General features: G+C 36.7%; 1 protein-coding gene across 8 annotated transcripts in view; it reads left to right on the top strand.

Moving 5' to 3' along the window:
• Positions 1-19,859, top strand: part of ARHGAP32 (Rho GTPase activating protein 32) — a 297,342-nt gene that overhangs the window by 214,745 nt on the left and 62,738 nt on the right. For all 8 annotated transcript variants that reach the window (XM_023239300.2, XM_045038522.1, XM_019811556.3 and 5 more), the window contains one exon: positions 6,638-6,719. In XM_023239300.2, the coding sequence (XP_023095068.1) occupies positions 6,638-6,719 (82 nt within the window). The remainder of the gene's footprint in view (positions 1-6,637; positions 6,720-19,859) is intronic.

The following is a 19,859-nucleotide window of genomic DNA, read 5'->3' as shown; positions in this document are numbered from 1 at the left end:
TGGAAATAAGAGGTGAGGTATCTGGGGAGCCTTTTTTCTTAGGTAAAAGACGTAACACAAATACAAAATGTCAATATCTTTGAGAAGTATTTGTTTAGGCAGTTTCTCAGAGTTTTATCTGGGAGTAGCTAGCATCAGAATGACTTGAGAAACATGTTAAAGTGAGGTATTACCAATCAGAATCTGGGGGAATGGGGACAGGAATCTGAATTTTACCAAGTTCTTCAGGTAGTTATTCAGCACAAAATGTGAGAATCACCAAGTGGCCTCCCGTTGTTTATCCTATGCACAGATAAAAGAAGAAATTAAACACAGTTTAGCAAATACTCTCTTTACCCCCCAGGAAATCTTCCTTAAAACACATTTGGGACATAGTTAACCTACTGGAAAGAATACCACTTAGAGATAGACAGAATTTTATACAGCTTGCGTTCCCTTAGCTCTCTACAACATGGTAAAGGATCAGCTGTTTTATTTTTCATAGTTACCCCAAATGTCATGTTAGTGTTTTTGTGTACAAATATCAGAGAAGCAGTTCATGGACAATAAAAAGGTCTCTTAGCTCAGGAGTTTAATATGGTTCTAGGTAACTTATTTCAAAAAAGTATTCTTTATTCTAAAGGAAGATATTTGGGAACATTGTCCCCCATACTAGTTTAACAGAGGGGCAAAGTTTACCTGTTCCTTTACAAAAAGATCATATTATTTATATATGGCATCCAAAGCTACGCCTTTTCATTACTCACTATTAAATGAGGCACAACATTTCCTCTCTAGTTAAGTTTCAGGAAATCATATACTATAAATTTTCATTGGTAATGTTAAATAATTTCAAGTAAAGAGGGAATATATTATACTACAAATAAAGTACTTCTTAAATGTGCTGTACTAAGTGCTTTCCATTAATCTCTAGTTCTTATAACTCTGTGAAGAAGGTACTATTATCATCTTTTGCTGATGACAGAACTAAAGCATGTGGGTTTAAACAACTTGCCCATTGTTATTCTGCTGTTTCATATCCGAGCTTAGATCAAATCCTAGGTATTCTGGGCAACGAATAGATCACAATAGTAATTTAACGAACTGGTAGTGGCTTCTACTTGTCTCCTTGTAGAAAAAATGATAGTGGGTTGTCTCGTCCTAACCTGTCATTTAAAAATTACAGAAATCTAGAGACAAAAGATTTAGATAAATTGTGCTGATTCTGATTCACCAAGACAGTACATAATGGTATAGCCAGGACCAGTTCACAAGCTTGGTGAGTTCCAATTTGCATTTTTCCCCCTTGGATCATAAAAATATGTAAATTTTCTTAAATTATCTTCTGTATTGTTCCTATTTTTATTTTTCTTATTAGTGCAACTGCCATTGATACCATAAATTTGTTTCTTCATAGCCTTTTGATAATTTATAGCATCAGAATATGTCCTACCAAATGATATTTAAACGTTCAATTTCATGGAAATTATTAACAAAATGGTTTAGAGCAGTAGTTCTTAAACTCCTCAAACTTACACCCCCTCATTATAATAAATATTTTCTAAAATCCTTCCATGTGATTTCTGAAATGAAATATACAAACAATACCTACAAACAATTTCAAAGAAGTCAGTATTTTTCACATATAAAAGAAATAAAGGTATACTTTTTATTTATTAAATTTTTAAATAAACTTTTTAAATGATTTTATTTATTTTTGAGAGAGAGAGACAGAGACAGAGTGTGAGCGGGGAAGGGTCAGAGAGAGAGGGAGGCGCAGAATCCGAAGCAGGCTCCAGGCTCCGAGCCGTCAGCATAGAGCCCAATGTGGGGCTCGAACTCACAGAGCTGTGACCTGAGCTGAAGTCAGACACTCAACCGACTGAGCCACCCAGGCGCCCCAAATACTGATATATTTTAAAGTTCAAATGATCAATCACAGATTCATACTGAGTAGTAAAAACAAATGATTGGAAGGGGAGATGGTACCCTAGTGGGGAAATACAGGGAAGAAAGGGGTGCAGTATCTCTGAATTTGAACTTCTCTTGTCATGGAATATATGAACACTAGAGACCTGGGAAGATAGGAAGTTGTAGTCTTAAAATGAAAAATTAGAAACTCTCTGAGGCCACATAGTTACATTGATGAAAAATCTGTGGTATATCTCTGGAAGTAAGAGCATGACTTCATTCACTATGCTTAATACAAAAAATATTTTGTTATGCTAAGTCCTAAACTTTCACTAGCCATTAATTACATAAATCAACCATTAGAATAGGATTTTTTAAAAAAAATCAGTGATAAGCACATTGTTATGTTGCAATTCCTGTTAGATTTTGATTAGTTGCCTCAGAGAGACTATAGTTAGGATTAGGCTCCATTGGTAAGCAGTGATTTCATTCTATTCTCACTGTTACCAAAGCTCCAGCCTTATTTTAAGACAGTAGTTTCTTATCCAACATTCCCTCTAAGTTGTACCAGAATATTTTTTTCAGTACATTGACTTTTGTCACCAAGCCTATTTCCTTTACTGTGTGAGCCCATCCTCAATGTAGAAGAAGGTCAGAAGATTCAGATTGCAGTGTGTTGCATTTAGGTCTTTCCTTATTCACTTGCAGTTGGAGAGGAAGCCATGTATTGGTCAAGCTGCCTGAAACCTATTCCCAGGAGCTATTAGGGTTACGACAGGCACAGGACCCAGTGTGTAGGTATAGATTAGTGGTGAGCCAGAGCAAGTCATGAAATTTTTAGGAATTTGGTGGTACAACTGTGAAACACAGCTGCTTTTAAAAATTAAAGCCTATGAATTTTTAGTTAAATGAATTGTATTAAAAACAAAGGTAATAAATACTTAAAACTTTATTTATAATTATTTCACTATATTTGACTGTTACCTATGCTCTTGAGGGTACTTCTGCCTCGTGTTCTGTGTGGTATAAATACGACCTAACAGGCTACTGTGCATCTCTTTGCAATTGCGTTTGGTTGCGTCTTGTTGGTAGCTTGACACCCACCGGGTCTTGACACCAGCCATGGACTCTGGAAAACACTATAAATCAAGACCCTTCCTCTTGGAGAGCCAGTTGTTTAACTTTATCAGCACACTTTGGGATATACAGTAGTCCTCCCTTTTCCCCCAGAGAATGCCTGAAACTATGGATAGTACTGAACCCTGTAAATACTAGGTTTTTCCTATACATATATATGTATCTATGGCAAAGTTTAATTTGTAAATTAGGCACAGTAAGAGATTGACAAAAATAATAAAATAAAACAGTTCTAAAAATATACTAAAAGTTATGCGAATGTGGTCTGTCTCGCTCTCCAAATCTCTTATTGTACTGTACTCCTTCTCCTTGTGATGATGTGAGATGATAAATGCCTATGTGATGAGATGAAGTGACGTGAATTACGTAGGCATTGTGACGTCGTGAGAAGGAGAATCATCTGCTTCCAGACCATGGTTTACTGCGGGTAACTGAAACAAAGCAAAACTGTGGATACGGTGGGGGGACTATCTCTAGATAGATTGGTCTTTTCTCTCTCTTCCTTCTTATTCCTGGAGTTGAAACTCATCTTGGCCCCTCCCAACATACCCAATTTTCCTCACCCATCTCAGTCCTATAAATTAGAGCTTTAGAAATTGTCACTGCTGCAGAAAGAATAATCTATGACACAGGATGACATAGTTCATACACAAATCATATTATCACAGTTCCAGTCGCTTTTAACATTTGACATTTTGAGTTTGCCAGAATTGTTGATATTTGGTAAAATATTAGTTTCAGTATGAATCAGAAAAGTAAATGTTCATTAAGTATATTTTTAGTTTTACTTACGTTCTTTCTTAAGGTTACGTTATTGTGTATATTTTCAATAGAACACAACTTCATTTTTTATGATGGAAATTTTATAATAGGAAAATAGAATCTATTTGCCTTTCACAAATTTATAGAGTCAACTCTTCTAATTAAAAGACTTATTAACTAGGAATGCTTTTGGTTTCAAGAAACAGAAAAGTGAACAGAAAAAGTGACTGATGGCTGTTGAGTTAGCAGCTAACTGATGCTAAGCAGAAATCTCTAAGATTCTCTTGGCTTTTCTTTTAAGGTCAAATGATGGCCACTACAGATCCAATCTTGATACCTGGATTCAAAACAGGAGGAAGGAAACAGAATAGTGGTAATAGGGCTGTATTTACACGTGCTGTGGCTACACCTGCATGCAAGGAGTGTGGGCACTGAATATATAATTTAGCTGATGGTAATATACTTTATTTTAAAGGGAGACAAGTGAGCAGGGATTGGAGATAGGCAGTAAAGGAACATACCATGGACCTTTACATAGCACACAGTAGCATGCTCACTCATATATTTAAAGCTAATGCATGGAGACAAATTTAAAAGGTACGAATGTAACTGATATATATTATATAGTTCCCCAAAGAAGTTCATTAAACTTTGTTCAGTTTTTGTTAGGAAGTGACAAAAAACTAGTTTGTATTTGCTGAAAGATATTCATGTTTAGAAACTCGGCTAGGTGCTTTCATACAAATTATTGTGGTAGCTAATATTATCCTGTTTTTTATTAAATTTTTTTTTTATGTGGCAGAGAGAGCATGTGAGGGCAGGGGAGAGGGTGGGACAGAGAGAGAGAGAGAGAGAGAGAGAGAGAGAGAGAGAGAATCTTAAGCAGTCTGCACACTTAGTGTGGAACCTGCTGTGGGGCTCGATCTCACGACCCTGAGATTATGACCCAAGCTGAAGTTGGACACTCAACAGACTGAGTCACCCAGGCACTCCTGTTATCCCCATTTTCACAAATTAAGAAACTAAAACAGATGTTAACTAATTTGCTCCAGATCACAGAGCCTAGTAAGTAGGTGGGCCAAGTTTATTTAGATCCTGGTCTTTTCTCTCTAGAAAATTGCAGAAAATGTTTATAAGTTGAAATGAATTCTAATTTTATGGAAAGAATGATATTTCATAGGCAGGAAACAAACTTAAGTTTGTGCAGAAGGTGGTAAGTATTATGTGTCATCCATTTAATGGAGGAGCTGGAGCCTTCAAGGTCTTCTGGTAACCAACATATTGGATACTGACATTTAATGGGTGCTAACTATATGCATTTTGCTTATGCTGATCCATTTAGTTCTCATAACAACACTTAGGAGCTAGGTACTATTACATTGTTTAGATGAAGAAACTGAAACAGAGGCTAGGTTGCGAACCTGATCTTGTAAGCAGACCTAGAATTGAACCCAAGCACTCTTACCTTTGAGGCTGCACTGTTAACCTCTCCAAATGGATTTATGTAAGAAAGAATGAGAAGGGTTTTTCAAGGTGAGTCTTATCTGGTTCTAATCGATTTTGGAAGAATTTCTACTTGTTTGGCTAAATAGGAAGTTGAATAAAATATTGTATGAAATTTCACCAGTAAAACAAACAAAGCATTGTTTTGGAAGGCAATGCATAGGGACTTTAAGAATCCCCAAATCAGAGAGCTTTTAAACAAAACTGATAACTTGTTAAAAACCCCTTTTCAACTCATGATAACTGGTTACATCTTCATACTCTTAAGAACTACCATGGAATATTGATCCAGAAATCGAAATAAGAATGCAGCAAATGCATATGTGAAAATAATCCCACACAGATGGAAATTATACAGCTCAGAACTTCATGATGAGTCATAACTCTTGGAAGACCATTCCATTCTTCCCGAGTCTGTCAACAGAGGGATGTAAAAGTGATGTAGTTTTCATGTTCAGCTTTAACATCTGTTGCATGGTAGCCTGATTATATTCCTATCTAAGGAAACATCTATAAATATTGGCAAAGATCTTCTTTTTACTTTTGTTTCCAAGCTATTTATCTCTGTATTTATTCTATTGGCTATCCAGTATCTCTGTGTGATCTGGGTGGTCTGTGGGTGATCTCAGTATTTTCCTAATATAACTTCTTAGGAGTCTGTATCTAACACCATGAGCAGTTCTGCGATTAGGTCAAAGTGGTGTGTTTGTCAAAGCCAGAGTCTGTCACTACTGCTGAGTTTGGTTGTTTTCTTCTCTTTTGCTTTCCCACGTATTCACACACTACTAGCTCTTTCACAACAGCAGGATGTGAAATGAGTGTTGTTTCACCAATTTATTTTAGTCCTGTCATTTTTCATGAAACCTGTGGGAGAAATGAGCAGAAAATTCACAAAAAAAATTTGAATGTGGTTTAGTGTTGATTTTTTTTTTAATTATAGAGAAGACAAATATAAAAGTTGGCTGTGGAGATACCAACACAACTAGGTTGAAATTTCAGCAAAGTAAGTTATTAAGAGGTAAAAGTTATAGGTACTGCATGCTTAGCTTGGTTTCAGACTGCATATTTGAATGGTGTAAAAAAAAAAGTTTGGTAAATTAAAAGCTAAAACTAAAAAAGCAGACTTAGATATTTGGACGAATAAAACACAACCCTGTACACACATAGCAACAGATTGTTTTATTATTTGTTTGTGTAATTGGTATCATCTGTGATTTAGAGTCTTGGAATAATAGAATCCTTTGGGAGGGACTGTGGAGTATATTACTGGAATTGAATTGGCACTGTTCACACACTGGTCTGCTCTCTGGTTTAGAATCCTCTCTCTGCTGCTTTTCTCCCTTAGGTGGGTCTCTTTCCTGGACACTGCGTGGAGTTAATTAATCAGAAAGTCCCCCAGTCAGTGACCAACTCAGTGCCAAAACCAGGTGAGTACACTTTTTCATCAGGGTGATGATTTTATCAACTGCTTAAAGAAACAGGTTTTCTCTTGCAGTCAAGCACCCAGCTTGTTTTGCTGCTGTTGCCATTTATTGACATGATATGTATGCATTCTTAATTTTAGGTGGTTTTGAGTTTTAAAATATTCGTATTTCTTTATTGATCATTTCACAAAGATACATCAACATTTTAGATAATTTCAAAGAACTGTTTGTTCCATTAATCTTTGTCATTATTTGTTTTTATAATTATAGAGTTGGGATATAGCTTATTAATGAACACAATGATGAAAATAACAGGTTTAAAGAACTCACACAAATGATGTGATTAGCTGGAAACTAATAAATGAAGGGAATGTATATTTTATCAATGATTGTGAACATCAAAACTATTTTAAACAGCATTTCTCATTACTTAATAGTATATTTACAGTGCTATATAAATATGTGGATTATTTAATGAATAAAGCAGTGTTACAGGGGGTGAAAATCAAAATGGAAACTTGTTTTTATTGGGGTGATTTAATCTAGGTAGATTGTACAGAATACTTAGCTTGGAAGTTTTTAATGTTATATGAAATTTTTAAAGGAAAACAAAAACAAAGACAAAGATTTTGGAAGGAAGAGGAAGTAATCAGATTTACGTCTCCTACTTGTATTATATTCCCTTCACCATTCTTTGCCCTTCTCCATACTCTGCCCGCAGTAAAAGAAAAAGAAAAATTTGCTGGGCCTCAGAATTTATTTGTAATATTTTCCTTAAAGTATCTTTTAGGGTTAGGACCTATATATAAAAATTAGGGGGGGAAAAGCTTATTTAGTATTTCCCCACCTCTGCCCCCCAAGCATACATCAAATCATATTTGCTTATAGTATTCAGGTAAAGGTAATATGCTTTTGAAGCTTGTTTCTTCACAGAAGATTAAGAATTCTCATAGGAATTTTAAATTTTTAGGCAGACTACTTTTACTGTTTAGTAGAGAAAAATACTTCAAAACATTGTTCTCTACAGTTCTACCTGAGACAGGATGCTCAGTCTCTTTTCTTTTTTTTTTTTTCAGTATATGAAGTTTATTGTCAAATTGGTTTCCATACAACCCCCAGTGCTCATCCCAAAAGGTGCCTTCCTCAATACCCGTCACCCACCCTCCCCTCCCTCCCACCCCCCATGAACCCTCAGTTTGTTCTCAGTTTTTAAGAGTCTCTTATGCTTTGGCTCTCTTCCACTCTAACCTCTTTTTTTTTTCCTTCCCCTCCCCCATGGGTTTCTGTTAAGTTTCTCAGGATCCACGTAAGAGTGAAACCATATGGTATCTGTCTTTCTCTGTATGGCTTATTTCACTTAGCATCACACTCTCCAGTTCCATCCACGTTGCTACAAAAGGCCATATTTCATTTTTTCTCATTGCCACGTAGTATTCCATTGTGTATGTAAACCACAATTTCTTTATCCATTCATCAGTTGATGGACATTTAGGCTCTTTCCATAATTTGGCTATTGTTGAGAGTGCTGCTATAAAGATTGGGGTACAAGTGCCCCTATGCATCAGTACTCCTGTATCCCTTGGGTAAATTCCTAGCAGTGCTATTGCTGGGTCATAGGGTGGGTCTATTTTTAATTTTCTGAGGAACCTCCACACTGTTTTCCAGAGAGGCTGCACCAATTTGCATTCCCACCAACAGTGCAAGAGGGTTCCCGTTTCTCCACATCCTCTCCAGCATCTATAGTCTCCTGATTTGTTCATTTTGGCCACTCTGACTGGCGTGAGGTGATATCTGAGTGTGGTTTTAATTTGTATTTCCCTGATGAGGAGCGACGTTGAGCATCTTTTCATGTGCCTGTTGGCCATCTGGATGTCTTCTTTAGAGAATTGTCTATTCGTGTTTTCTGCCCATTTCTTCACTGGATTATTTGTTTTTTGGGTGTGGAGTTTGGTGAGCTCTTTACAGATTTTGGATACTAGCCCTTTGTCCGATATGTCATTTGCAAATATCTTTTCCCATTCCGTTGGTTGCCTTTTAGTTTTGTTGGTTGTTTCCTTTGCTGTGCAGAAGCTTTTTATCTTCATAAGGTCCCAGTAGTTCATTTTTGCTTTTAATTCCCTTGCCTTTGGGGATGTGTCAAGTAAGAAATTGCTATGGCTGAGGTCAGAGAGATCTTTTCCGGCTTTCTCCTCTCAGTCTCTTTTCAAGACATTTTATCCTCTGTTAAATTCCCCTTCTTTGGGTAAACTTACTAAAAAACTTTCTCAGTGGGTACTTGCTCAGTAGATGTTAATTTGTGGTTGTGATGACTGTAGGGTTTTTTTTTTCTTTTTTTTAAACATGGTGTCATTAACTTAAAAGAAAATCCCATACCCTTTAGCAGAGAGGTGCCTCAACCCCATCCCTCTTCTCCAGCCCTAAGCAGCTATTAGTCTACTTTCTGTCTCTATAGATTTCCCTATTCCAGACCTTTAATGATCATACAATAGTGGTCTTTTGTAATTAGCTTCTTTGACTTAGCACAGTGTTTTCAGGGTTCATCCATGTATCAGAATCTCATTCTTTTTTATGGCTAAAGTAATATTCCATTGTATGGAGAGGCCATATTTTATCTACTCATTTTGAGTTGTTTCCATTTTTGACTATTATGTCTAATGCAGTTATGAACATCGGTGTATAAGTTTTTGTGTGGATATATATATTTTCATCTCTCAAGTATATATCTAGGAGTAAAACTGCTGGGTCATATGGTAGCTGTATGTTTAACCTTTGAAGAACTGCCAGACTGCTTTACAAAGTAGTTTTTACAATACCTCCTGGCAGTGTGTATGAGAGTTTCAGTTGTTCCATATCCTTGTTAGTGTGTTTTTGATTATTGCTATCGTAGTAGTTACAAAGTGTTGTATCTTTGGGAGTTTGATTTCATTTTCCTGATGACTAATCATGTTGAGTATCTTTTTATGTGCTTATTAGCCATTTGCATGTTTTTGGAGAAATGTCTATTCACATCCTTTTCCCATTTTTTAATTGGCAAGTATTCTTTATATACATTCTTTATATATTCTTTAAGTATTCTATGTATATTCTAGATACAAGTGCTTTATCAGACAATATGATTTGCATATGTTTTCTCACATTGTGTGGGTTGTCTTTGCTTGTCTTTATTCTGTCCATGGAAGTATAAATTTTTTTAATTTTGATTAAGTTCAGTTTATCTTTTTTTATTCCTTATGCTTTTGATGTCTTATGTAGGAAGACTTTGCCTAACCCAAGGTCAAGATTTACTCATATATCTTCTCCTAAGAAGTTTATGGTTTTAGGTTTTAGATTTTAGTAAATTTTGAGTTAATTTTTGTGTCTGGTATAAGGTTCAACTCCATTGGACATCTAGGTGTCTCAGCACTATTTTTTGAATTGTCTTGACTCCCTTGCAGAAAATTGACCTTGGACATATAAGTTTATTTTTAGACTTTTAGTTCTGTTCCACTGATCTATATGTCTGTTCTTTGTTTTTTTAAGTTTGAGAGATAGAGAGCATGAGCAGGGTAAGGGCAGAGAGAGAGGGAGAGAGAGAATCCCAAGCAGGCTCCATGCTGTCAGCATGTGTTTGTTTTGTGGCAAATTTTGCTCTTAATACTTTATTCTTTCTCAGGATTGACTTGGCTCTTCTGGGTTCCTTGCAATTCCATATGAATTTTAGAATCAGCTTGTCAGTTTCTACAAAGAAGTCAGCTGGATTTTGATAGGGATTATATTAAATCTGTATATCAATTTGGGAAGTATTATCCTCTTACCAGTATTTATTAAGTCTTTCAGTTCATGAACATGGGATGTTCTTCCATTTATTTAGAGCTTGTTTAATTTTGTTCAATGTTTTTAGTATTCAGAGTGTACATTTGCATTTTTTTGTTAAATTTATTTTTATTATTTTTGATGCTACTGTAAATGGAATTACTTTCTTGACTTCATTTTCTTTTTCATTGCAAATGCATAGAAATACAATTAATTTTGTATATTAGTCATGAAATCATGAAATCTTGTTGAAATGTTTATTCTAATAGTTTTTTTTTTTTTTTAGTGGATTCCTTTGGATATTCTATATACAAGATCAAATCATCTGTGAATATATTTTTATTTCTTCCTTTGCAATCTGGATGCTTTTTATTTCTTCTTCTTGTCCAATTTCCCTGGCAAGACTATGGCCATCCTTGTCTTATTTCTGACCTTAGGAGAAAACATCCATTTCTTAACTAACCATTAAGTAAGATGTTAGTTGTTGGGTTTTCATAGATGCCCTTTATCAGATTGGGGAAGTACCCTTCAGTTCTTAATTTCTTGAATGATTTTGTCATGAAAGGATGTTGGCTTTGTCAAGTACTTTTTATCGATCTGTTAAGATGACCATGGTTTTTTGTATCATTATTTTGAAGTTATTAAATTCAACATCAAAAATTTATTGTTGTCTCTTATGCATTATTTTTGTATGCATTTCTTCTGTATACACTTAACTTATTAGGTATTAAATATCATCTTTGATATTCTGCCTCAGAGATATCTTGCAAACTTAGTTTTAAAAATTAGCTTAATATTGGTATTCAATTTTGTCAATTGAATACTTTCTCATGTTTTGAGCAAGAAAGTGACATTTCTAATAGCGATAAGCTCCAGAAGCGTTAAAACTTGAGAAAGTTAATCAGGTATTGATAGTTCTGGAAAACAAGTGTCTATTAATAGACCTGTAGGACAATGTTAATTCTAAATTGGTGACGACTTATAATGCCAGCACACCTTTAAAAGCTAGTATTTTATCTTCTGTGAGCAGCATTGCAGGATTGGCATAAGGAAATGTGGATTCTTAATATATTTCGAAAAGGATGATGTGAATTCTGTTAGCCTCAGGCTTGTTTCACACTTTAAAACTGTCTTTGCCTACAGTATAAACAACTTGAATGTTCTATTTATTTTTAACATTGCCATCTGTTACTGTTAGATGCCAAATCTGAAAGATGCAGCTATAGTTTGAGGCTGAAATTTAAAGCTCCCTATATTATTACACAACAAGGGCAATAGGAAAATTTTTCCCTTCGGAGTTCTTCTTAATGTTCTCAATATGTTCAATTATTTGTGTATGTAAAAATAAAATCATTGAGTCACCATGTCCTGATCAAGAAAACAAGTATCCGTGTTGCCTTAAGAAAAAGAAGGTGTGGTGGGGGAGGGAGTAGGTGGGAGAGGAAGGTAGAAAAGAAGAGGAAAGAAAAGAGGAAGAAAGATAGAAGCTTGTCCATAAGAAATTGGCAGTTGAATCATCACAGTTACAGTTTGATGGGAGAAGGTGAGGTTGAGGTGGGGGGAAGAAGAAGGGAAAGCATACGTAGTTTTTTGTGTGTGTTTATCCTGCTTGTAGCTTATGGAGCAGTTGGATTTATTCATTGATATCTTTCTTCAAGTTTTTAGTTTTCTCAGCTATTATCTTCACAGTATTTCTTCTGTGCAATCGTTGCTCTCTCTTTTCCTTTACAGATTGGTTACACTCTTTGATACTGTCTTGCACACCCTCTCTTTCCAGTTTACTTTTATTGACCTCTCTTAAAGTTCAGTTATTCTTCTGTGTAGGCTTCTTTTAAGCCCACCTGATAAATTCTTCAATTCTTATTTTATTTCTTTTTTAAAAAACATTTTTTAAGGTTTATTTATTTTTGAGAAAGATAGAGTGCGAGCAGGGGAGGGGCAGAGAGAGGGAGGCACAGAATCCGAAGCAGGCTCCAGGCTCTGAGCTGTCAGCACAGAGCCCAACGCGGGGCTCAAACTCACAAACTGTGAGATCATGACCTGAGCTGAAGTCGGACGCTTAACTGACTGAGCCACCGAGGTGCCCCTTATTTTATTTCTTGGATCAACATTTTGTCTTTTTTGTAATTTCCATAGTGGGATTCCTCATTTCTTCCGTTATCCACCTCTTTGTCTAGAAAGAAAGAAAAAGGGTTGGGGGAGGAAGAGGGGAGAGAAAGGGAAGTAGGGAGAGAGGGTAAGAGAAAAGCAGGGCAATGCTTATTTTCTTCTTAAAATGAAGGACAAGGGAATTTAGATAAAGCCTTTGCTCTGAAAACAGAAGATTTGGACAGGAATAAAAAAATATCTCTTTGAAGCATTGGAGAGTTAATAAGGCAGTAAACAATTACTGAGCTGAGGTTAAGCAGAAAAAGAACATCCTGAAGACAGACTTCAGTATATGGAGACCTTATTCCCCTAGGGTATCTACTGATAGAGTAGAGAAAGGCACAGTAGTCCTAGGAGAACAAAAATTGGAGCTCAGAGCCCAGTAGGGCAGAGTTACTGATGAATGCCCCAAGTTTTGAGTTAGAATTTTTGTGGAAATTGACAACTGGTTCTAAACTGATTCTAAAATAATTATGGAAATGCAGAGACCTAAATCCCAAGACAATTTTGAAGAACAATAAAGTGGGAAACTTACTATTTTAAATATCAAGATTTATTGTTAAAACTTCACTTAAGGTACTGATATTAATTCAAGGGTAGACAGACAAATAGATTAGTGGAACAGAATAGAGTCCAGAAACAAACCTGTGAATATATAGATACTTTTTTGCAGAGCAATGTCAAAAGGACAGTTATTCAATAAATGGTGCTAGGTCACCTTGAGGGGTGTGTGTGTGTACGAGTGTATAAAATTCTTATTTAACCCTGTATACAGAATCATTTATGGGAGAATTACAGATCTGTATGTGAAAGGTAAAACAATAAAACTCTTAGAAGATAATACAGTAGAGTATCTTCATGACCTATTTTCATGATCTCGGGATAAACATAAGCAGTAATCTTAACTGAAAAGCTTAATAATTAAATTTAATTAAAGATCAGAACTTGATCTTAAATGCTATTAAGATAATGAAGAAAGCAAATCACAAAATGAGAAAGATATTTGACAAAGGTCACATAACTAAAGTGTGTAAAGAATCAGTAAGAAAGGGACCGATAAAATGATTTGTTTAATTAAGTGAAAACTTGAATAGGTACTTTACAACAAATATCCAAAATGCTCATAAGTGTATGACAAGATGGTAAACGTCATCAGTCTTTAGGGAAATGCAAACTGAAATCTCATTGACTCTTTAATACATACCCACCAGAGGTTAAAATTTAAGAATAATAATACCAAAGGTTGGCAAGGATATACATCAGTAGGAATTCTCTCACACTGCTGATGGGAGATAATGTGGGACAATCATTGTTTGGTATTACATACTGAAGTTGACACATACCCTGGGGTCCAGCAGGTTCACTCTTAGGTAAATATAGAATGTTTATAGCAACCTTAGTCCTAATTGTCAAAAAACTTGAAAAACCAGAGGTATATTCGTAATGGGATGGATAAATAAAGGCACATTCATTGAACAGATTCTTCTACACCAATGAAAATGAAATGAGTTCTGGCTGTCTGCCACAATATGGGTGAATCTCACAAAAATAAGTGTTGAGTGAGAGAAGCGTGCTATACGTACATGCATACATACGCCGTATAATTCCACATAGATGAGGAGAGAGTTCAGAATCACAGAGTTTAAGATGGTTCTGTGGTGTTAGAATTCAGAATAGCAGTTAACTTTGGACGGGAGGAAGGGGATAGGTGACTGGGATGGGTAGGAGAGAGGATTCTGGAGTGCTAGCAGTGTTCTGTGGATCCAGGTGGTGATTATACAGAAATGGAATGATGTTGAACATCTTTTCATGTGTTTATTGGCCATTTGTATATCTTCTTTGGAGAAATGCCAGTTCAAGTCCTTTGTCATTTTTGAATTGGTCACTTTTCATTCTTTAAATATATCTCCCATCCAGATAAATATTCTTTGCAGTATTGCTTTAATATTCAAATGTTGGAAATCACAGTTTCAAAATAGATACTTCCTTATCTATTTATGTGTGTGAAATATTCTGCAGCCCTTAAAAAGAAAGTCATATGGAATTGTTTGCTGTGATTTATTGTTAAATGAAAAAGCAAATCACAACATAGAATAATCTCATTGTAAATTCATAGAAAATGATCTGGAAGGATATATACCAACTAGAAAGGGGAATGAGATTGTAGACATCAGCAAAAGAAATTTAATTTTTTTCTCTGTTTGCTTCTGTATTATTCAACCCCTTTACAATAAAAAAGTATTACTTTATAAAATATGAAAAAATAGAGTATATCTCTCCTTAACTCCATCCTTTCGAAATAGGTGATTTCCAAGGGTCCTTCTTAATGCAACCATCCCATAACATAGATATTTTCTGACAGTAGGTTTAATTTAGATATTTAATTTATATACACGTGTGAAAACAACACGGTTGAAGGGATAAGAGCATAGGCTTCGAACCTCAAGTTTTAATCCCTGTGCCACATTTTACATTTGGCTTCTCTGACTTTTAATTCCCTTATTTAAAAAAGTGAGGCAACATCCCTTTGAAGATTAGGGATAAGGCATCTAAAGCCCTTGGATACTTAATAAATGTCAGCTGTAGTATTTATTGATTTATATTTATCCACTCTTATGTCATTTAAATTCCAGAGTATCAAAAACTAGATTTATGTAGATACAAAATTAATATTTGTTGGTAAAATCTATATGCTAAAACATCTCACAGTATACCACTAAGACAAATGAATTATAGTAGTTTTCATGGGACCATGATGAGAGAAGGAGCCTCTTTGGATGCCACTTGAATGGAGTTTGCATTATAAATATTTGGCTTTTTGGGGGGGGGGGGTAACAGCTGAATTTTTTGATTAGCAGACATAAAAGTAGCTGAGGCTTTCATTTCAAGAAAAAACTTAGTAATTAGATATAATACTGATGAAATCCTTATGGTAAGAAGTAGTTTATAAGGTAACAAGTTAGTCTGAATTTGTAGCATAATTTTGAAATTAAAAAAAGTTCTTTATTTTCTCCTTTTAGGGAATTGGTCCTTTAGTGTCTTGCTTTCTTTGTTTTACTTGCAACTTTGCCTAATTATAGTTTTTTCCTTTATTTTCATTTGTTGTCTCCTGGATTATTTGTTTTCTTTCTTAGAGTTTGTAGCACTTTCCTCTTCTGTAACCATGTTTCCTTAACATGTCACTGACCAGACATTTTGTATCAAGTAAAGTAGGTACAGGTTTTTATCCTGTGTGCAGCATTGTATTGAACATATGCTTCCTTATATTCTGGAGACCAGTACTTCAAGAATTGGGTATTAAAATCAGCACCCTGGAAGGCATTGATGTAAGATACAGATTTGTACCAAAATGCTAGAATGCCCTGGGAAGTTTCTTTCTGAATACATTGCAAGTGACAGATTAAGATAATATTTTCATACTCTGCATTAGGGAAAAACAGGTAGAAGATTCATAATGGCACATATCTGTCAAGTGCTTTAGAGTTTATGGATACTTTTATTTCCCTTCTGTCAATTGGAATTTGACTCTTGATGCAGTCCTGTGAGGTTTGGGGGTAGGGGGTATATTCCTGTATCCTGCCACACCTTGTGTTAACAAATGGAGCGCAGGAAACTCAGGGAGGTTAAGCAGCTTGCCTGAGGGTTCACAACTGGGATTTGCTGAAATTTTCTGATGTCTGGTGGTAACCATGGCCAATACTTAACGTAGCTCTCACTGTGTGGTGTACCAAGACATAAATGAACTCATTTGTGGTTGATTCACTCAAAATCCAGAATTTGTCCCACTGTAGAACATTGGGTAGAGATAAAGTTTATTGTTCTCTCTCTCAAAACAAATATTTATTTAATATGTTTAGCTTTTATTACAATAGGCATGAATAAAAACATATTTGGATTTTCACAAGGCTTATACTAACAGAACAGAAGTTGGGGCAAAGATGGGTTTAATGGAGGATGAAGGAAGTGCTTCTAGGACCTTGCTTAATGGGCTAATTTCAGTCAGCCTTCATCCTCTCTCATGACTAATTAACCCAAACAGTATCCTTCAGTCTTTCCTCACTACATATAAACCCTCACTCCACACTCTGTTCTGTAACAGCGTTTGTAGGCATCCTCCTCCTCTGCTCTCCTGATCGTGTCTCTCTCCCAGTGCGCTCTGCTGGGTGTTGCTTCTGTGTGCTGTGAACATACGTGCACTCAAAGTGCTCCCACTGTGCCCAGAGTGTGAAGTGCCCTCCTCCCCATTTTGGCCACTTGAAATCCTCCTTGTGTTTCAGGCTTCAGGCCATGACCTGCTTCCTCTGTGAGAGCTTGCTAACCCCTCTCTCCCTACCCCCATCTCCTGTTTACCCCTGGCCAAGTCTAACGGCACCTCTGCCACTTGCTCCCAAAGTGCTGTCTCCTCACAAAGGGCAAGCGTGTCTCATTCATCTTTACCTCTCTCACAGGACGTTCATACAGTGGACACATGATTATTTCCTCTCTCTTAATACTGCTAAAATGAATTTCTAGAATCAAACTTTTTTTTTAAATGTTTATTTTTGAGAGAACGCAGGTGGGGTAGGGGCAGAGAGAGGGGCACAGAGGATCCGAAGTGGGCTCTGTGCTGACAGCAGTTAACCCAGTGTGGGGCTTGACCTCACGATCCTCCAGATCATGATCTGAGCCTGAGCCACCCAGGTGCCCCCATAACTTCTTGTTTTTAGAGTTTTATGTAAAACTCTATTTTCTACACCCATCGTGGGGCTCAAGCTCACAACCCTGATATCAGGAGTCCCACACTCAGGGCGCCTGGGTGGCTCAGTTGGTTAAGCGTCTGACTCTTGATATCGGCTCAGGTTGGGATCAAGCTCCATGTTGGGCTCAGTGCTGACAGCATGAAGAATCTCTGTCTCCCTTTCTCTCTGCCCCTCCCCCCCCATAAATAAATAAATAACCTTAAAAAAGAAAAGAGTCGCATGCTCTAGTGACTGAGTCAGTCAGGCACCCCTAGAATACAACTTTTATCTCATAATCCCTAGCTTCAGAAAACTTCAGTAATGTCCCTCTGCTCCAGAATTATGTACAAAATCTTTAGTCTAGAATTTGAGGTGCTCCATAAATAACTGGAACTATCTCGTCTTTGTAACCAAATGTTTCCCTTATCTATACTTTAGTGTCAGGAACATGTTTCTTTACCTTGCAGTATACTTTGGGTTTCCCACTTACTCTGACTCTGATCTTTCTCCTCGCTGAAATGTTTACTATGTTCTTCATGAAGGTTCTTTAGACCACTGCTTCGAAAACGTTCATGTGCGTTCAGTGTGCCTGAGAGGTGGTATTAAAAACTGTGGATTGCGATTCAGTGGGTCTGGGGTGGGACCTGGGACTCTGCATTTCCAATGAACTCCCAGGTGACCTAACGATCCTCATCCTAAGACTATATTTTGAATAAAAAGGGACTCCATTTTAGCTGTCAGTAGCTATTATTTGTATCCGTCATTTGGAAATAGTGTATAGTAATGAGCCATCTTATTTTGAATTTGATTCTTCACTTTTTATGTCTTTTTCCTCACCTAAATTGTTTTGGTTACTGGTGGATATTTTATTTTATACCAGTTTGCATCCTTTATATATAATGTTTGCTCTAAAACAGTTGATTGATAATTAAAAATATGAACAATTTCTACTAGAGTAATCAAAAATGTTTCCTGACCTCCCGAATGCCCATTAGCCAGTGCTAGGTGTAGGCCCCTAATCAGTCTTCTCCTTAAGTAAAGCAGCTGTTCCCATTTTTGGTCATTTCCAGTACTCATTCATTGATCAGAATTTATGAAGTACATACTAAGTACTAGGACCAAAACAGCAAACACAGCAGACAAGTATTGTCATTTTGGGGTTTTGTATTCAAGTGTGATGCGAAGGAGAGAAAAAGGTAAACAAAGAAGTAAAAGGTATAGTGTGGTAAAATATATATAGTATGATAAGTGTTATGCAGAAAAGTCTGGAAAGGGGTGTAGGGGTTAGGAAGTGCTGGGATGTGGCCCACGTGGGCTTATCATTCCAAAGGTGGGTAGAGTGGTTGGGAAGGGCTCATTAGAAGGTTACTTTTGAGTGCCTGAAGGGAGATGAGGAGGGGAGCAAAGCACTTACCTGGGGGGTGCTTTCCAGACCAAGAACTGCAAATGTGGGGCTGCTGAGCTGGACATATGCCTGGCTTGCTAAGGATTTGCTGGAAGGCAGTTTGACCACAACAGTGAGTGACGTGAGGTGAGGTCTGGAGGTGAAAGGAGTCAAGTTCTCTTTGGGGCCTGGGCACCACGGTATGGATTTTGGCTTTCATTTAAAATTAGATGGGATGACATTAGAAGCTTTTGAGCAGAGCTGTTACTTGGCCTTATTTGGAGGATCACTTTGGTTGCCACGTTAAGGATAGGAGACCTGGGTAGAAGAAGGGAGACGGGCAGCAGCTGTTTGTAGGGAGTCTGGCAAGAGATGATGGTGGCTCAGATCAATGTGGTAGCAGTAAAAGTGGGCAGAGGTGATTGGATTCTGGGTATATTTCAGGCCATGAAACCTGCAGAATTTTCAGACATACTGTGAAGAGTTTGAGTAACACAGGTAATTCTTACGATAGAATGATTACAGTGTAGCTGTTCCTTTCCATTGAGTTCCTTGTTAACCCCACCAACTGCACAGATTCATGTTAGCCCTTCACAGGAGAGCCTCCAGACACTTTGTTAAATATGAGAGAAAAATAACAAGTGACCTCTCCTGTGCCATAAACCGTCATTGGAAGACAAAACATGGTGCTTTCTGGGTGCCTGGGTGGCTCCATCGGTTAAGCTTCCAACTCTTGATTTCAGCTCAGGTCGTGATCTCATGGTTCGTGGGATCTAGCCCTGAGTTGGGCTCTGCGCTGACAGCATAGAGCCTGCTTGGGATTCTCTCTCCCTCTCTCTATCCTTCCCCTGCTAATGCTCTCTCGTTCTCTCTAAACAAATAAATACACTTAAAAAAAAAAAAAAAAACGAAAAACACGTGATGCTTTCAGTCAGCCATATTTTTTAATTTTTAATTTTGAATACTTCTCATGTCAGAAGAAGTTGCAAAAATAGTACAGAGAACTCCCATATACTCAAAAGCCAACTTCCCCCAGTTTTAACGTCTTATGTAACATAATGGCACGTTATCCAAACCAGGAAATTGATGCTGTCACACCGC

This window comes from Felis catus, chromosome D1, assembly GCF_018350175.1.
Source record: "Felis catus isolate Fca126 chromosome D1, F.catus_Fca126_mat1.0, whole genome shotgun sequence".
Classification (NCBI taxonomy): domain Eukaryota; kingdom Metazoa; phylum Chordata; class Mammalia; order Carnivora; family Felidae; genus Felis; species Felis catus.
Note: the sequence above shows the minus strand (reverse complement) of the source record. Positions and strands in the feature narration are given on the sequence as shown.